The sequence below is a fragment of the Larimichthys crocea genome, chromosome XVII (assembly GCF_000972845.2).
Source record: "Larimichthys crocea isolate SSNF chromosome XVII, L_crocea_2.0, whole genome shotgun sequence".
NCBI lineage: Eukaryota > Metazoa > Chordata > Actinopteri > Sciaenidae > Larimichthys > Larimichthys crocea.
In genome coordinates, this window is record NC_040027.1 from 10,464,597 (window position 1) to 10,484,322 (window position 19,726).

At 43.7% G+C, this 19,726-nt stretch overlaps 1 protein-coding gene across 1 annotated transcript in view; it reads right to left on the reverse strand.

Moving 5' to 3' along the window:
• gmds (GDP-mannose 4,6-dehydratase) overlaps positions 1–19,726 on the reverse strand; it is a 164,297-nt gene that overhangs the window by 100,708 nt on the left and 43,863 nt on the right. The window contains exons 5-6 of the mRNA XM_027290046.1: positions 8,891–9,083; positions 7,776–7,880 (exon numbers count right to left, since the gene is read on the reverse strand). Coding sequence (XP_027145847.1) covers positions 7,776–7,880; positions 8,891–9,083 — 298 coding nt within the window. The remainder of the gene's footprint in view (positions 1–7,775; positions 7,881–8,890; positions 9,084–19,726) is intronic.

Sequence of the window (19,726 nt, forward strand, 5' to 3'; positions counted from 1 at the left end):
GTGCGGTACTGGCTCGGCCCGAAAGGCGCATTAGCTCCGGGAAAAAACTGAAAAGCAGAATAAACTGGTAAATCTTGAATCGTGTCAGACATTTATCAAGTTGATCTTTTATGCCATGTTTGCACAGGTAGAACATCCACTTCCTTCCTAAGCCAAGCCTCCTCTTCCAACTTTAGACCTGGTGCATGTTTTTCATCACCGCCTCAATCTGCTCCGAGGTGATGTGCAGGATGTTACCAAGTGCTCCCAGTTTCTTAATAAAAATGTGGAATGACTCGGTAACCCAGACTGTTTTATTAAGCCACATTCCAAAAATGGTACGGCACATTGCCGACTTTTCTTAGAAAAGTCGAACACAAAGTCTCATTCCACGTATTTTCCAGATATTCGATGGGTTGAGTCATTTCTGTCGTGAGCTTGTCTGAACTAGCCACGATCTGAGAAAAAGAAAAAAAGAATAGCCTAGACTTTATTTTGATTGCCACAGTTGTAATAGAAACCCTCAGGTTACCTCAACACAGGGTTTACACACCTGTTTTGGCATTCAACCAGAACTGCAAATCCAATAATCCCACTCTGTCTTTGAGCAATGGCCTAGAGGAGTGAAATGCTTTGTGCTAGATTTGAAGTGAAAAATGCAAACCCTTAATTTTTGTCTTCACTCCCACACATTTCAGGATTTAGGTCGAGCCGTGTTTACATCTGAAACGAACGCGTCCTCGTCTCGGATCTCGTACGTATCTTCTTTATCTGTGCTGAGTTATGCACATGATACCTGACTTGCAGGAATACTAAGTGATTCTGCAGAAGGAGGAATCTTCACCGAGTCAGGGGGGGGTTGGCCAAATTCCACCCAGGCCAAAGACCCGTCAGTGTCTGCCATCGCCGTTATTGCACAATTCACATTCTGACTGATCTCTGGAGCTTCAACCGAGAGAGAATATTTGTGTTACATCCAAGAGAGGTCATGCGCTCAGCCCCAGCCAACACAGCGTCTATTCACACCTGACAGACTGTTGCCCTCGTTCTGAGGCTGACTCAACTGACAGGGAGGGTGCAGAGACAGAGAGAGAGAGAGAGAGAAAGAAATGTGATGCAAGGAGGGCTCAGATGTTCCTGGTGGGTTTAAGAAGACAAAGACAGATGAAGTCCTTTTTTCTTTTTTTAAATTAGGGTTGATGCAACAGAAATGGATGGACAGCGCAGGTTGTGCAAAGGTGTGTGGAAAGAAAGGGAGGGTGTGGAGAAAAAGAGGGGAGTAGGTGATACTTGTTTTTCTTGAGTTCAAAACGCTGACAGCACCACCTCCACCAGGGCGAATGAAAAACTGTTTCAACCTAGTATCGAAAACAAATACGTAACTGTGTCTGGCAGCATTCGACGCTTCGAGTAAATCAAACGATGGTAAAGCAACATTTGTCAGGGTTCAACCGCCCCCCCCCCGCAGAGCTCGGAGCTTTCTGAGAAATCCTGGAAAAGGGCTGAGGAAGGCGACGGGGGTGCCCTAAAACTCGTGCTGCAATTAGCGTCACTCAAAGTGAGCAGTCTGTCAACGAGATTCTTGGTCACCATGGTGATCCGGGACAACAAACACAGATTTTTTTTAAAAAAGGCGGCTGAGGGGATGAGTGAAGTCAGAAATCTAAACGACCACGTGACGCGTTTAAAGACAAGGTACGCCGAGCCGGGTGGGAAGCACCTTAGCGGCTACGTGACAAGGTAGGCCGAGACCGGTGGGAAGCACTTTAGCGGCTACGTGACAAAGCGGTGGAAGGCGTGGCGGAAGAACAGGAATCTATCATCAGCTCTGTTTTGGAGCGTCAGACGGCGCTCTTCACCTGGCCACAGTTCAGCTGATGTTTAGACTGCTCTCACTCAGGTCCTCTCTCATCAACACCCGACGAAACGAAAGACCGAAAAACAAAACAAAACAAAAAAGTTCCCACTTCCCAAGTTCTGCCTTTCGAGATACCGCCAAATCCCCTCTACGCCCTCTGACCGAGTCATTCCTGAAGATTTCTCTTGAAAATAACCATCCCCAATAAATGGAAAACATCTCCTCTTACAAATCTATCATGCGATCTGACCTTTTGGACTCGACCTCAACGAAAGCAGAAAGATGAAGCCGAGGCATGTAGAGGCTCAGCCGGCTTGTATATGTGTCAGTATTTGAGGGGGCAGCATTGACTTTGGCAGTGCTTTTCTAACTTCCCCAATGCTAACCGGTCTTCTCTCCTAACATAACAGTATATTATTCTATACCGCCAAGCGTGAACCACAGAGCTCTCAGGGTGGAGAGATGGATGGGACTTCCCCAAATAAACCAGGGAATTAGCCTACAACTGGAGCTGGTCAGTAGTAGCAACACACACACAACATATTACTGCACTGATTTACTGCAGAGCCTTAGATCCACAGACTGTTAATAACTCCAAAATTAACTTTAACTTTTTTTGTTAAAATTGGATTTTTTTTGGGAGTTCTGGTGTTTGTTGAATGCGATGACCAAATAAATACGCGAGCTGGTTATTTGCACAGGTTTCACCACTGATTACTCTCGCCAAGAGACTGCGGAGTACTGCACTGTCTCATATGTCAGAGCAATATGGAGTGTATTTAGCACCCCTGCTAACGTTAATCCCCCTCTTCAGAGTCGGTGTGAGGGCTGTTTGTTATGGCTGACGACTGAGCTAACCAGAAAAGAAGCTATCCGCGGTGTGAACCGGCCGGGCACATGCCGGCTTCTGTTTGCTTTGCTTCATGCTGGAATTCCACCGGGATATTTTTCCCCTTCGCCCGACCGTCCAAAATCCGACCTGTTTAAAATCGCTGCCGGACAATAGAGAGATCGGCTGTTTATTGGCGGAGCGCTCAGGTGTTTACGAGAAGTTTAAGAGAAACCAAGAAGCACATTCCTGCTTGGATTGAGTCATCCTGGTGCGCTGTGGTGGAAGACAGAGCTCCTTGTTGAACTCGACACAGTGACAGTAAGTCTGAGGGGAAACTGGTGTTAGGCTTCTTTCTTGCCTCGCCAGCCATTCCCCAGCAGCCGCCAGACCATCCTATGTGACACACCACACCACGCCATGCTGCGCCGCCGAGATGATTGGCCGCTGGTGGGTCATTTTAGCACCATTAGAGCATGTTTGCTTCTAAAAAAAAAGGAGGAAAAACTCCCTCATAAAGGCAAACATCTATTTGTTTCCCAAACATAGACACATTCACAGCCTGCTGGCACCCCGCGACAATGACATCACGGCCTTTCCTGTGTGTGTGTGTGTGTGTGTGTGGGAGTGCAGTGATGTCAGAGCTGCTGAAACTGACAAAATCGACTTCCTACCCCTCGTTAGTGACTAATTATTCAGAGGTACGTCGTACGTGAACCGGACAGGAAGGGCGGCAGACAGGTATATTTTATCTCTCCGCCACAAGTATGTGAACAGACGTAGGGACTGTGTTCAGAAATAGCAACAAAAAAAAAAAAAAACAGAGCTGCTCAGGGCGTGGCTGAGAACAGATGAGATGAGAATTCCTCTGGAGTTAGGCAACACCTATATCAGGGGTCGGCAATTAACGGCCCGCGGGCCAAAACTGGCCCGCCATCAATTATATCTGGCCCGCTCTAAGGACATTGATTTTATTTTAATATATATATATTTCAATATACTTTTAAACCTCATGTTTTCTGTCAAAAATACAACAATTCCACAGATTTCACAACATTTATTGCAAAGCAGCTGATAAGTAACGTGACAGCAGCCAGAACGTCCTCGCAGCCTCTTTACTTGACGCACAGGTTGGAACAATGATTGGCATGTGCGTGCGCTGTAACCTGTGGAAAGTAAAAGTGTCCTGTGTCCCTCTTGCAACGGACAACGTGAACAAATATGTTTCATTAAATAAAAAACAAAACCGAACAAGGTCGGCTCAAATATCAAATAGCCTAAAAAATGTGAATGCACATCAGCGGCATGGGGAAACAGATCTGCGCTGCTGTATACGTTAGTTACGGCAGTAGGCGTAATAACAGCACATGGAAGCAAATTAATGTTTTAAATTAAATTAAATGCATTTTTAAAGTTAAATAACGTTAGGTAGGAAACAGTAGGAAAGCATGGTCATGGCCCGCGATGGAAAAAAAATTGTCCAAACTTATTTGCCGACCCCTGACCTATATCTTCTTTGGTCATTGTTCTGGCGAAGAAGCAAAGGCGCTGCACAGTGCAGGTAATTTATAGATTATATTTTAATCATTATTTTTGGTGTAGTTTTTACTCCTGTGAATGTTTGAGTTTTATTTTTTTTAACCACGGTAGCCACTGCCGTCGTTCTCCCTCATAACTGCTGAGGTCTTACATTTATTCACCAACTATATAGTTCCCCAATCGCAATCACAAACATGTCGGTTTCAGTGTCTGTTCTAATGAACTTCTGGCTCGTTGCACCTGGCGTGCCGACCCGAGTTCGGCGTCAGGCTGCCATGACAACAGAAGAGCTCGAGAGACTTGGAGAAACGTGGCTGGCTGCCGGTGGAAAAAGTACCGTAGCAACCTGTTTTAACCGGAGTCAGACCCTGAAAACAAAGAGGCTGCCGTTAGCGGAGCAAATAAATACCAGTCACTAAACAGCTGTTGGCGCCAAGTAAACGCTAACTAGTCGTTTTTAGAGTATGTAATTAGAGTAAGTAATCGGACAAAATAAACACGAAGCCAACTGTAGCTGGGACTTTGCATCAAAGATAAACTGTCTTAGGTCCTCTGAGGCAGGGGGCTTATAAAGAGACCTGCTGAAAAAAGTGACAATATGTCCCCTTTAAACGATCAAGTAAACCATGTACAATAATGTGAAATAAACCGATGTTGATCCATCTGTGTCTAAAATACAAAGATGTAAAAAAAAAAAAACCAGAGAGGACACCAGTAACCGTTTTAAACTCAAGAAACATAAATAACAAAGTAAACTTTTGGTTCATGGTTTCGTTTTTGGAGTGGTTACTGGAATCATTTCACTACAGTCTATTTTTTTTCTCTGCTACCATTTCAGTTTCTTGTTGAACAACCCACGATGAAGCGTGTCACTTAAAATAATATTACTGCTCAAAAATAAGGAATTTTTAGGATGTGTGTTAGTGTGCATTTACTGTGTTTTACCTTTTTCTAGTGGGACAATAAAACACACTATAATTAGTATACAATGTAGAAGTGGTACATTAGAATACAGAATGACGTTAAGTATGTGAAAACATGTGTAAACTCTCTGTACAGTAACACGTATCAGTAGTATAGTAGTTATGTAAGTATGTCACACTGTGTAATTTTACAGCACACGCTGTAATTTACAGTACAACCTACAATATACTCCAACAATGAAAAAAAAATGGGTGAGTTTTGAAGCTAAAAGCACCAGCTCCTCCCCTCTAAAACCCTCCTGTGGGTGACGGAGTACACGGCCAAACGCCCCCTCAGTGCGGCAGCGGCAGGGTCACAACGGGCCCCGGGGGCCTGGGTAAACACTGGCCAATCCAGCCAACACAAGCGCCACACTGGGTTGTGCAAGGCAGCCGTGGGACATCTGGCCACATCACAGCGCAGCGTTCCTGCTTTATGAGCAACAACAGCCGTAACTCTGAGAATAGAAGTGGCAGGGGTAAACCCAATGGCCTGCTGGAGAAATGCTGACTGTGGAGAAAGAAAAAAAAAAAAGGAGCAGGAGAACATGGGATGGAGCAAGAAAGAGGAAGGTTGTGTGTGTGTGGCAAGAATGAAAAGATAGAAACAGAGTCAGAGACAGATGAGAAAGAGCTGACCAAGGGCCGACGTGTTATCGAGTGGGCAGCGAGCTTTGTCCTTATAAGGTCACGGTGTGTACGTGTGGAAAAGGACACGAGCCTCTCGTTCAGCCCGTTCGTTTATCTCTACAGCTGCGAATGATCATTATTTTCATGATCGATGACCCTGCTGAATATTATTTCGATTAGCTGATTAAAAAAAATGTCAAAAAAACAGTGATAAAGTTTCCAGTGACATTTTGTCTGAGCGCTTTCCAAAAATATTCAGTTCACCAAAAGGCAGCGAATCTTTGAATTCAAGAGGCTGGAAACGAGAGAGATGTTTGATGGATGACCCAGCGGATTAACCAATTATTATAACTGCTCTAGATTAATTTGCTGTTGACTGACAAATGATCCTCCTGTCATCCGACTCGCTTGTCCGCATCACACATCATTCCCCGGTCGACTACGTCAACTAATTCTCCATTAGAAGACGTTCGATGGCGACCACACCGTCTTTACTCAACTGGGCTGTAAACTACACCAGTTCCCACACCTATCTGTCTGTGGTAACCCATTAGGGTTTACTGGCTGACCTCTGACCTTGGCTGGGGTCGTGGCCAGGGCCTTCATTAGGGGATAAATCATAAACACCTGAGCGGCTGACCTGGGTGCAGCGCCGGAGCGGCAGTCATGTGGTATTCATTTTGGGTCGCGGTGGCGTGTAAATCGGGTTAAACCAGCGCCTGCGACCCTCAGGGCTCTGAGCACATATTAAAAATGTCACCACAACCCACCTCGCTATGTGTCAGAATGTGTGTGAGTATGTGTCAAGTAGTTATGAGAACCCAGGCTCCGCCGGTGAATGAATATGACTTTATATAGAGCATGTAATTGAATACTTTTTACACAATCCAGCAGTGGTTTACCTTCTGTCTCACTGCTTTATTGTGGGTTTAGCCTGTTGCTCAAACTTCATTTTTGAATTGCACAAAAAAAAATTGATGTATGACACGATCCGATCAAACGTTCATTAACAGGCCATCAGATAACATCCACAGCAGTTCTGGGAATCGTTTTAATATTACACGTACAACCCAGATTCCAAAGAACAAAATACTGGGAAAGTTGTGAAACACCTGTTTGGATCATTCCACAGGTAACTAGTATGGTGACTGGGTATGAAACTGGGTCATCCTCGATATGTTCAGTCCTTCGTAAGCAAATATGGGGCGAGGTTCACCGATGCTTGTGACCTTTGATCCTTCAGTACTGCAATAAAAAACTGACTTGATTGGATACTACATGGGTTCAGGAACACTCCAGAAAACCGTTGTCGTTGAACGCGGTTTCATCGCTATGTCGTCTACAGATGCGAGCTAAGATTCTACCATGGGAAGAGAAGGAAAGATATCAACAACATCCAGTAAAGAGCGCCAACCTCTGTGGGCCCGAGCTCATCTGAGATGGACTGACGGAAAGTGGAAAAGCGTGCTGTGGTCTGAAACAGAGTCCACATTTGAAATTGTTTTTGGAAATCATGGACGTTGTGTCTTCTGGACTAAATTTACATTTGACACAGTGCCCCAAATTTTTTTTTTTAGAATCAGGGTTGTATCATAAAATTATTGTCGCCATGGCACAAAAATTCGAGCTGCTGTGCTTTAAACTGTGTCTCTGTGATACCAAGTTCTGAAGTTCCTATACAGAAAATGCTCAATGACATATATTGTGGCCTTAGACTAGAACTGGATCTTGATATTATGTTTAAGGACAGGATTAACTGAGTTAAAAGAACCTTTTTTTTATCAGTTTAAATCAAAACCACTGCCGTGCCCTGATGTGACATTGCGTTAATGCTCTTTGAGACGTGTATTCTCCTCTCTTTCTCGTCTATTACTATCAGATGCTGCAACAAAACCAACTTCCACATCAAGAGAAAAAAAGACAACCCATCTTTGTGGCGACATGGGCCAGCAGGATGCGTGTCGTGCTGTGAGCTCACCTCTCCTCGGGCTCTCGTGGTTAAAGAGGATCCCGTTGACAGCGAACATGTCGTAGGCCTCTCGAAAGTTCACCACGATCCAGTAGGCATAGAGCTTCGCGGCACCTGAGAGGAGAGAGCGGCGGTGACAGAAGCACATTAGTAAAAGTGAAGAGATCTTTCCGGATCCAACTTTTCACACTCGTGTGATGCTTTTATTGACTCATTCAGCTTTTAACACGGTTCAAGTCTCATTACAATTTAAGCAGACAGTGAAACAGTGATGGTCTCTCCTCAAAGCTGCAGACAAAAAAAAAACACATAAAAAGAGACAGATTCTGTGTTGTAACTACTCTACATGTCATAGCTGAACACTGCGGTGCCGCGGATCATATTTCACCGTCAAGAACGTGAACCGCAGACTCCTGCTGATTGACCAAAAGCAGGCCTGTACAAAAAGTTCTCCGCTCTTTCCCTCTCACCATCTTCCTCCTCCTCCTCCTCCCATTCGACTGGGATGAGGGGAATACCAGAGCGAGCGAAAAAGGGAGGCGCCCGTTGATTAAGCTGTAGGTCAGGATGTACGGTGGAGGTTGAGGGAGGTCACCGTGGCAACACCAGCCCCCACTCGCCTCCCCCTTCTTTCTTCTCTAATTAATAGAGGAGCAGCCCTCCTCGTGATGGTATGTGCCTCCCATGCAGCCTCAGATTGAGCGCTGACAGATGGGGAAAGTGTCAGTGAGGAGAGCATATAGACAACAGAGAACATGAAACCCGATCGCTCACACACGTGTATAGCCTGCGTGTGTGTGTGTGTGTGTGTGTGTGTGTGTAAGAGTGAGTGTGTGTTGAAAGTGAGTGCTGAGTGCTGTGGATATAAAGGTGTCTTTGTTAAAACGAGAGCCACTCCAGTCTTCAAGTCAGACGTTTGGCCTCGGGGTGTGTGGAGAGCTCAAACTCTGCCTGAGCACTGAAGCCCCTCTGCCCGCCCTGTTCACTTAATCACACACACACACACACACACACACACACACACACACACACAACCTGAGTTTGTATTCCCTTACTTGGCCATACGCCATCATTGACAAGGTAGAAGATGATAGGTAATCTGTGTGTGTGTGTGTGTGTCTTACCGTAAGGTGAGCGAGGGTAGAAGGGCGTCGTTTCCTTCTGAGGGATCTCCTGGACTTTGCCGTACAGCTCACTCGTGGAGGCCTGGTAGAATTTGACGCTGTTGGTCAGGCCGCACGTCTTAATGGCGTCCAAGAGACGAAGCGTGCCGACGCCGTCCACGTTGGCGGTGTACTCGGCCAAATCGAAGGAGACCTACGAAAGACGGAAAGAGAGAAATTTAATAAAAAGGCAAATGATGGGAACATTTCCTTTATTTGTCAATACAAATGAAGAAAGGGACGCTGGTTATTTAAGGCAGACTCTGCAAACTTGAGACGTGAGATTTGGTTTTGTGTCTTTTGGTAGTTAAAACTTTGATTTAAGATCTTTAAACTTCAGGCATCAAGTTCTGATCTGATGTAATCCTGGTGACAGATAAATGATAACACAACAGTCAGGCTTTGCATTGCCACACAGTTTGCATAGCTATTCATGAGGCCTGTGCACAGAATGTCCTTTGTCTTAGTTATGTAAATAAATAAAAGACTTTAAGTAAGTAAAACGTTCAAATGCAAATACTGTAAGCTACGATTTCTGAAAATTTAAAATAATTCTGCTACAGTCAATGTTTTAATTTCGTGTATTTTAATTACTTTCTTTAAAGCAAATGAAAATATCACCAATAGTTTTTATCTTTTGTGGTTTAAATCACTCAAAGTTCTTCAAGTAAATCTGTAAAAATACTGAAAAATGAGCATTTATCGGGTCGGCCATAACTGAATTTTGAGGTATCAGTATTGTCACATCAGCCAATGTCTGGTGGCAAAGTCTCATGTTATTTAATTCATTTAATTAAGAAATACCACTTTGAAATCATCAGCATGTGAATGAGTTACAGTAGTAAAGCTCAAACCAAAGTGAGTAACTCAGCTAAAGGTCACATAGTTACATCACATCTTCACTCACATCATAATTCACACAAAATCCATAAAAGGCAGCAACAATGATGGAGAACCTAATTGGGGAACACGTTTCTGGGGCCCATCGGAGCCAATCAGAAACCTCATATCTCAAACTAAATACTCCAACTCCCAGAATCCATGTTTCCACTGATGAAGGCCAAGAGGCGGGGGGGGGTTCATGAACACTTGGGGGGGATTTAAAGTTAAGTTTAAATTAGAAATGGATGTGTGCGTGCATGACGCTGTGTACTTGGACTGTGTGTGCTTGTGCGACTGCCAGGTTGGCCTCAGGCTCCAAATCAGGCGTGACGGTTAAAAGCCGTGCCGGTTAGTGGTCACCACACCTGGAGCGAGCGGCATGAGCCACGTCTGTACGGAGGAGGAAACGCTTTGGCCCTTTAGTGCTTCCACACCAGCGGGCAGATAAAGACCCCTTATTTAAAGCTGGGACCAAAGAACACTGGGCCTCTATTCCACTCAAAGTCCATACACACTCGTGTAACACACATGCACTGACACACACACACACACAGGGAGCAGGTTTGATCAGGTTCAATTACACTCCGGGGCTCAGTGTAATTACCTGTGACGCTCCACTCATGCTTTTGCTTTGCATTCTGGCATTTTCATTTACATTTACAAGAGAAGGGTGAGGTGAGGGGACGCTTCAGACACCGGGACGTACCGTACGGTACATAAGAACGGTTTCTGCGGTGAAAGTGCGGCAAACACAAGAGGTGGACGCAGTAACAGCAGTACCCGAAGAACCGATTCGACCTCACAACAAACCGAAGCCTCAAAACTGACCGGCTGAGTAAAGACTGCCAATGAGACTCAATGAAAACTGAATATAATGAGTGTTACGATATCTACATGTACGATGTCAATTGAGATGTGAGAGGAAAGTTTGACTGTTGACCAATCATCAGCTGTTGATGTCTTCATGTTTCACTGACCTCCAGGTTGCCCTTTTATAATCTGTCGACTTGAAATTGTACTTTAATTAAAAGGGGATCTACATTTTTTATTCTTGGATTCCACTAAAGCAGCTTTTCAAGATTTACAGTTCACAGCTCTTCAGTTTTAAAAAGACCCCTCTCTCTCTCTGTAACCACCAGAAGCCTGCCGAGTGTTCCTCGGGGACAGCAATCACCGCCGACTGTACAAAACCAACTTTATTCATTGATTTTGGTGAAAGCGGATTACATTTTACAGAGCAAACATTTGATGACTGACGATTTGTGGAGTTTCTAGAAAGCTCTAACTGTTGTTGGCAGCTAATTAAGCCAATAGCAACTGATGCAAGAGTTAGCAGCTTCTCTAGCAACAATAAATAAAGTCATCCATCTCCGTTAAACGTTAATTCACAGAGTAAAGGCAGAGCTCTGGAGGTCATCAGAGGGAAAACTATAAAACTTGAATGGATGATATGACGGCTTCATCATGTCTGACGATTGTGCAGCATTCCTTCAACATTTTTGTCTCGTAACTCACCGCTTGGTGTTAATTAAGTTAAAGCAACAACAAAGCCAAAACAATGGTTGGAACGTGGGCCGGCCGTGCTGGGATCACAGCCAAGAGACTGTGACATCACAACCTTTCAGAAGTCTCTGAATATGAATATCTATCCCTCCTGTTTCTTAGATATCTAGACGTGCAAATCTCACTTTCTACAACATGGGATCTTTAAAGAAAAAATATCTGCAAGTGGACGACGAATCTAAACGTGCCGTGTTGCGGTTGTTCAGGTCAGGACTGGTGCAGCTCAGACAGACAATACCTGCCTTCATGTTCAGTGAAGGGGTGGGGACAGTCATAGACATAATGTAATCCCAGCTCTCTCACTCTCTCACATCCACCTTCAGGTCTTCCTTCGTCATTGTAGAGCCCCTCCTCCTCCACCTCTTCCTTCCTTTACACATTTCTCCTCCCGCTCCGTCACTGCTCACTCTCTCTGGACCTCATAAACCTTAAATTTATGCTACTACAGTACCTCCCTCACAGATACCCCCCCTTCTCTGTCCTCCTGTCTTTGTGTGAGACCTTCCATTCCTCTTGTTATTCCAACACCAAAAGAAGTCTGCGACACACACACACACACACACACACACACTGACTCCAGGTATCAAAACCAGCTGAGAAGGGCAGGGTCCAGGACGCCTTGACAACTTAAATCAAACAAATTGCCTTAATGCCTCCATTCTCTGTCATTATGTAAGGCCAGGCCTGAGCGCTGACGGTTTAAAAGGCCAGACGTTTGTGTACACTGCTGTAGTATATATGTGTGTGTGTGTGTGTCTGGGGGGGGTGGCTGCTGGGCCCCTCGGTCGACCTGGCAGATATTGTTCTGTTCTGGGAAGTCAGCCAGGCTCTGTCAGCATTGGGGGTCCGCTGCCGACCCCAAAGAAAGAAGAAGAAGAAGAAAAAAGAAGCGATCGGTTTAAAAAGGTTCTAAACGTACAGGATATACGTGCCGTATTTAGTGGTTTCATTTCTTTCCTGCTCGCACAGGGCCTGTGGAAATGCATGCTTGAAACTGGGGAATGTGACTCTAGACGTGGATGTAGGTGTGTGTGTGTGTGTGTGTGTGTGTGTCTTGACAGATGTATAAATATGAGCTGCATACCTGCATTGCCTGCTACACAGGATAATATGAAGGCATTAAGATGTATATACACAGTGTGGTGGAACAATGTACACTTCTATTGTGTTAAAAGAAAAGAAGAAGTCAACCACTCGAGAGAAAGAAAAACAATCTGATGATATTCAACAAAAGAGTAATCGTTGTTTCCGTAAATGTTTTAATGCGTCCAACTAACTTTAATGACTAACTGAGCTAAGAACACGTCACATTATTATTATTACGTCACTAAAGCTTGTTTTTTTTTCTCTGTTTCACATTATAAAATAAATACTGTTTAACAATAATAATGCAACAATAATATCTGTTCACTGATATGTATCGGCCTTATCGTGTCTTACAGGTGTATATAATGTAGTGGCGTTCACCAATCAATACATATAAGAGCTGTGTGTAAAATAAAGGAAAATAAAAGTCTGATATCAAATATATTTCAAGTCTTAATAATTTTTCCTGAACCATCTCCACCCAGAGTTAAAAATGCTATTTCCTTAGCCTGTATTATTTATAACAACAACAACAACAACAACAACAACAACAATAATAATAATAAATAATCACTTGAAAACTGTGTAAGGACATCAAAAGTGTTTGGGCTGCACTGTCTTCTATAAATTACAGTGAATCTTTTGTGCATAAATGTATGTATGTATGTATGTAAACTGATTTAAACCCCTCCTGTAAAATATAAGCCTTGTGTATCTGTTTCTCTTTTCCTGCTGAGGATGAAAAAGTAGTGAAAGTCCTTGAAAGTACAATGCTTTCATCTTTTACACTCCAGAAAGTTCAAATCTCACCCCAACTCGTGCTATAGATCGTTTAAATTCTAAATTATTGAGACTGACTTATATTCTACTGTAAATATTAATAATAATAATAATAATAATAATAATAATAATAATAATAATAATAAATTCGATTCCAATACAAGCTCCACATGAAGCCAACCTTGCTTTTAATCCACTGCTGACGCAGCAGATTAATGACCTCTGTGGTAAATTGTCATTATATCAGAGAAATTAATGAAGCTTGTGAAAGTAGGTGTTGTCTTCTTATTACTGTGGACTGTCAAACAATCAAAACTCAGGCACAGTCCTGCCAACCGCATACACCCAAATAAAGAAATCAGTAAGACGCCCTGAAGGTGGAGACGGCTGAGAGAGGGAAAAGAAGAGGTATGGAAGAGAATAAAAATAGACAGACAGACGGAGAAGAGAGAGAAAGTGTGTGTGTGTGTTTTCATGTGTGTACATGAGCATGGGTGGGGGTTTGTGGAGAGAAACCACAGTCAATTACACCTTTACTCATCACATTACAGGCCAACTGAAATTAGAGCAGTCGTGTGTTAACAGGGCAAAGACAAACAGGCTGAATTCCCTCCAGGAGAGAAAAGGTTTAGACCCGACCTGGCAACCCACGCACCGCCAGACAGATCAATTACCCCGCTTTCATCAACTCAACTGCGGTGTCACTCATCTGCATTAAGGAGCCAAGATATAGACCCTAGTTTCCTTTGCAAACATAAAGCTTCAGTGCGGCGCTTGCTCCTCTCCGTGATTGGAGGATAATGTTCTTTTTTTTGGATCAGCAATCAGAAGGTGGGAATAACGGTTTGGACGAAGCTATGGTCGTAATTTGTGTAACAATAAACCTTTAACTTCTCAGCTCCAACAGCTGCAACTGTGCTAAGGATGAGACCAAGTAGAAGCCTGGGAAGTTTTTTCATTCATAGCGTATAAAAAGGAGCAGTCTGTGAGATTTAGGTGCAGTGTTTGTAGATTAACCGTTGCCTCGGTCTGTTTATTGCAATATAAAACCTCAGTTTACACAAATGTTGGCCCGGCAGATTCCTTTCCTGCGGATACATTTTCTTCTTTAGTTGACTGTTGGGAGGCCTAGCTAAGGCTAAGGAAGCTGTGCATCTTCCCCACCAATGCCAGATCCATCACTCAGCAGATCACAATGTGGATTAATGAAGCAAAAACGATGCAAAAACTATTATTTATTCTGGTGCAATCATTTATGAGTGCATATACTCTAATGCAGCTACATGACTGCACCGTTGTGTTTTTCTTCCGATGTGTTTCTTGGCATCTTTCTCGTTCTTATCGCGTCAATCTAATTGCATTGTAAAGCTGCACGACGAACATTCTATTCTATTTTGTTGACAATGACTGTGGGTAGGAGACACCGCACATTGCTTTGCACTCCCGAACCGCTCCTCCCTCGCACATTTTTGAAAATCCAAAATGTTTGAAGAGATGACGAACGCTGCCATTTCTCTGGGAGAGGACACAGCGGTTACTTTGCGATTTTGGCAGTTTTCTGAAAGGACATTGACAAGATATTTGCAGAAAAACATTCCACACTTAATCTTCTTTGGTTTAATCCAGACTGGGGTTGTAACTAATGATTATTTTCTCTTTTTTTTTTCTCTCGATTTGAACGCCATTTAGTCTGTGAAATGTCCAGAAATGGTACAAATCACAATTCATAATAGTCCAAGTTGACATCTTGAGATGTTTTGTCCAACACTCCAAAACCAAAAAGATATTCAGTTTAAAATGATATGAAACTGAGAAATGCAACAAATCCTTGAGAAGCTGGACCCAACGTTTGGGATTTTTGCTCAAAAATCGCTTAATTGTTGCAGTTGTAAACTAGAGGAAATTATTTCTCTATTTCAGAGAGATGGAGAGATGAATATGAAAAATGCAGCATTTTAATTCTTACTGCACAGTATGCTACAGAAAGAGACTGGAGCAAAAATATAAATGATGCCAGCCGCATTATGGTTAAACATCAACATCAATCATTAAGTTACGAATGATTTTCAGTCACTCCACTATTTTTCATGTTTTCACAAGCAATCTGCTGTAGCCTAAGCTACTGTTGCTGTATGCAGGCCCACGCTATCAGCCCACTCTCTAAACAGAGCATCTCCATCATCGCGCGTTGCCATGTTGTGATGAAACTCGAAGGGGAAGCTCTCCGCATCCAGTTCTGTCTTGTTGGAAATTGTGTCACTCAAGCTCGTCTGTGCATAAACACACACACCTGTTAGAAAAACACGGCGCTATTATTTTTCCTTTAAGCGTGCCAATTTGCCTTTCCCTCCTCGAGAGGCAGACACAATACACCTCAAAAGAAGAGCAGGTAAGTATGTACGTGGTGAGCAGTGAGTGACAGGCAGAGCGGGACGGAGGAGTATGACATTGCGTCACCCAGCTGGAACGCGACTTGGCTGTTTGATGCAGTGTTTTCTCTCTGGGAACCCGGTGTTCTTAAAATGGATCTCAATAACAATCTCACTCACCCAACCTACGCGCCACCGACAGGTAAATCTAGAGGTGAAGCCATCGGGCCGTGTGAGACTTCACCACTAAAAAGCATCGCGGCCACCGGTACCAAACATCACAAGCATTTGAGAAATTCTCCGGTAACGCGCATAGATACAAAAGGCATTCTTTCCAAAAATAACCTCTTAAAATGCTTTGTGTTCAACAGGTGACACCTGAAGGGTGATGATTAAATACAGTGACAAGCGGAAACAATAGAAGCCTCTAAGCAGCTTTGATTATAGAGCGCACCTGAAGGAAAGAAGGAAGTCCTCATAGAGAGTTTATTAGTAGAGAGTCTGTTTAAAATGACACGAGTTGTTTTATGGTCCGGTTACACAAGGAAGTTTATAGGCTATGATTAAAAAAAAAACAAAGGATTGGAGGACCTGTGTGTTGATTTATAAATTCTTTTCCGAGACGCACGTACGTCCTCATTTCATCATCCACCAATGCAAGCGTCTGACCGCACCGACTGTACGGACAGAACTGTTTCGCCACATGTGCATGTGGCAACACGTCCACCTACGTAGACACACGTTGAAATTAAAAAGAAACCACTGTCCACACCTGTGACTATGTTCGAAACCCAATCACCAGGCAAGGACGCCGATTCTGCCAAAGATTATGAAACACTGAAGATAGACGCTCAGACGGGGGTCGCGATAACCAATTAAGACACTTAAATTTTAGAAACATCGTAATAATAATAGCAAGATAATTCATCACTGACGGCACACCAACGACATCTTCCACACCCTTATTTTCTGCATCACTAGACAATGGTAAACTACCTGATTGAACTTGGGTATTAAGTGAACATTGTAAGGTGCACTGTCGACACATACGCATCATTGTTTCAATCTAAAGAACCATTTGGGCAAAGCAGACGGATAATGGGTTAAAAAGGACTTTTTAGCTGAAGTAGTCATTTAGTTTTGTTAAAGTCAGTCACTCATTAGCTCCGTTGTTTGCGCACCCACAATCAGGCAAGTGGTAAAACAAGAGTTGAAGCACGAGTGAGCACTTCAGTTTTGCTGGAAACACGAGGTTGCATTATGAGGATGAGTCTGTTTTCAAGGGCTCGTTAAGCTCGTCACGCGAGGCAGCCATGAGTCTTTGTTGTTATTGGATAAACGCTAATAAATTATACAATTTGGGCAAGTAAAAATTCAAGTTCAAGCGAGTTGGTTTCTAACCCATTTGTTTGACGAGGTAAGTGAAAAAAAACATCCTGTAATGAATGACATTCATGACCATAATAGTTCCTGGACCATTGCAGAGAGTTGTTTAAGGGCCAAGAACAGGCTACATTAAAGTCCCCGGTTCTGACACTTGAGGCACGGTTCCTGAAATGGTTTCCAAGGCACTGGAATAGTTCCTGTTGTTGAAAGAGGCTTGACCTGAATATGACAATGCATCGTTTTATTGTTTCTAACACTGTCAGATTTCCAACTGAGAAATAATGTTGAAAGTGACAAGATGTGCGCATCTTTGGGTTCAGTCCCGTTGACGTTTAACTTCACTATGGGATGAAAACTGAAATGAATGAAAGGCGGTTGCCAAGAAACACAGAGAATAAAATGTACCGGCGTGTTTTCAGAGCAGATTTTCTTCCTCATTTGCTCAGGTGTTTCTTTTACTGTGGCTGATCTTTGCACACACAGTGAAGTGCAGAGACGGCTACAGAACGTGATGATCTATTCGAGGGAGCTTAAAAGATAAGATTAAAATAATAAACTACGGTACCTGAAACATAAAAGGCAAATATAAACGCTCAACAACATTAATTTTACAAATCGAGGATCTGTACGTGGCGTGGCATGACATGCATCCACCAGCTAATCCCCTCCCGACTCATGCTTACTCATCAGTACGCTCATAGTATCATCTGTGGGTTGTTTTGGGTCTGATTACAGGCGTGTTGCGCTCGGTTCAACGTGGAAAGCCGCTGCAGCTATGGCAATGAACAAATACAAGTCAAACAGATCAGGTGGATGCGAGACAGATGGAGACGTGGGAGGGTGGGTAACGCACGTGTGGAGAAGTACGTGCTGCGAGAGCGTGTGTCAGGACAGGTAGACTGAGAGTTGGAGATTAGCTGTCAAACGCAGGATTTATGCCGCTGAGTCTGGAAAGTCCCTGTCTGCCTCCCGGCACTCTGCTCTACCTCTTTTCACTCCTCTGCTTTCTTCTCTCTCTCTCTCTCGATGGCATTGATGTGAACAGGTGGTGGCAAATCTCTCCACCATTGCTGCCCTGCTCCATCACTCAGGGCATCAAAATTAAGAGAATTTGACAAGTACCCAAGCCGATGCCAGGGGTCAGTCAGTGGTCCAAAACGGCATAATTTTATTCCGATAGTTTTCCCCAGTGCGACTGCCAGACACACGTCCAAACAACTCCAAACAGTTTGGCCATATTTTTAGTTGTTTGATCATAATATGTGAAAATACAAATTTCTTGTTTTGTCCAAGCACCAGCGCAAAAACCCAAAGATAATCCGTTCATAATATGAAACAGAGGAAGGCAGCACGTCCTCACATCTGTGAAGCTGGACGCAGAGAATGTTTGGCTTTTTTCTCAAAGTGGCTGTAATCAATATTTTCATAATAACAATGTATCGGATAAAGAGAGAGAGAATTATTGTCTGAATCCGACTCGGTTTCTGGCAGCAGCTGTTCTTTCTAAATACTCACAGTACACTGTCAGCTCAGCAACAAAACAGCAGGCCGGCACAGTTTGAGACCGAGCTGGTGAGCACAGAGGAACATTTAGCGGCTCAAGAGCCGGTTAATGTCCCTCAGGAGTCGGAAGAGACCAAAAACAGAGCGTAAAGAGAGTGAGTGTTACACGTATGTTCAGCAGGTGGACACAGAATCGACTCCGTAGCTGCTGGTAGCAGAAATTTGCTTCATTACATCAACTTAAAAGGTTGATTGATGTTGTTATGAATGTTTGCAACTTGTTTCTGTCGTCCCCAAGTGGCCAAATGAGTAACTGCATGTGTAAAGAATTAAATGATTGGTCAAACTTTCTATCCACTGACGAGTTTTTAATGTTAATTAATAAAGTTAACTGGCAAACTGCGACAGTGTTGGACAACAAATCAGAAAAAGGTGCGATATGAGGTAAAGATGTGGGAAATAAACAGCTACTAAGAATGTTGAATAACAACATAATGCTACTGTACATACTGTATATACGAATTAGCTCGATTAGTATTAATGAAGATTTTTCACAGTGTGAAGACAGTGCTGACTTTAATTAAATTTATTTTAGGTCACAGAGAGGAGGTGGAGCAGTGTGGTGAGCTGGTGGCAGGGACAACAGCCTGATCCTGAATGTGGACAAAACCAAAGAGATCATTGTCGACTTCAGAAGTACCAGCCCAGCCACGCTCCACTTCTCATCAACAACGCGGCTGTGAAGGTGGTCAGCAGCACAAAGTTCCTGGGGGTGCATATCACAGACAACCTTACCTGGTCTATGAACACTGCGTCACTGGTCAAAAGGGCACAGCAGCGCATGTACTTCCTGCGTAAGATGAGGAGAGCCCACCTGCCCCCACCCATCCTCACTACATTCTACAGAAGCCACCATAGAGAGCATCCTGACCAACTGCATCTCTGTGTGGTGTGGAGTCGGTAGTGCCTCTGACTGGAAGAATGTGAGGAGAGTGGTGAGGACAGCGAGAACATCATTGGGAGTTCTCTCCCTCCATCCAGGATGTTGCACAGAAGCGCTGCATGGCCCGAGCCGTAAACATCAGCAGGGACTCCTCACATCCCCATCATGGACTGTTTCTCCCTGCTGGCCTCTGGAAAGAGGTTCCGCAGCATTCGGTGCAGGACCCCAGGTTCTGTAAACAGCTTTGTACCCCAGGCCATCAGACAGCGAACTGTAAACTTTTTA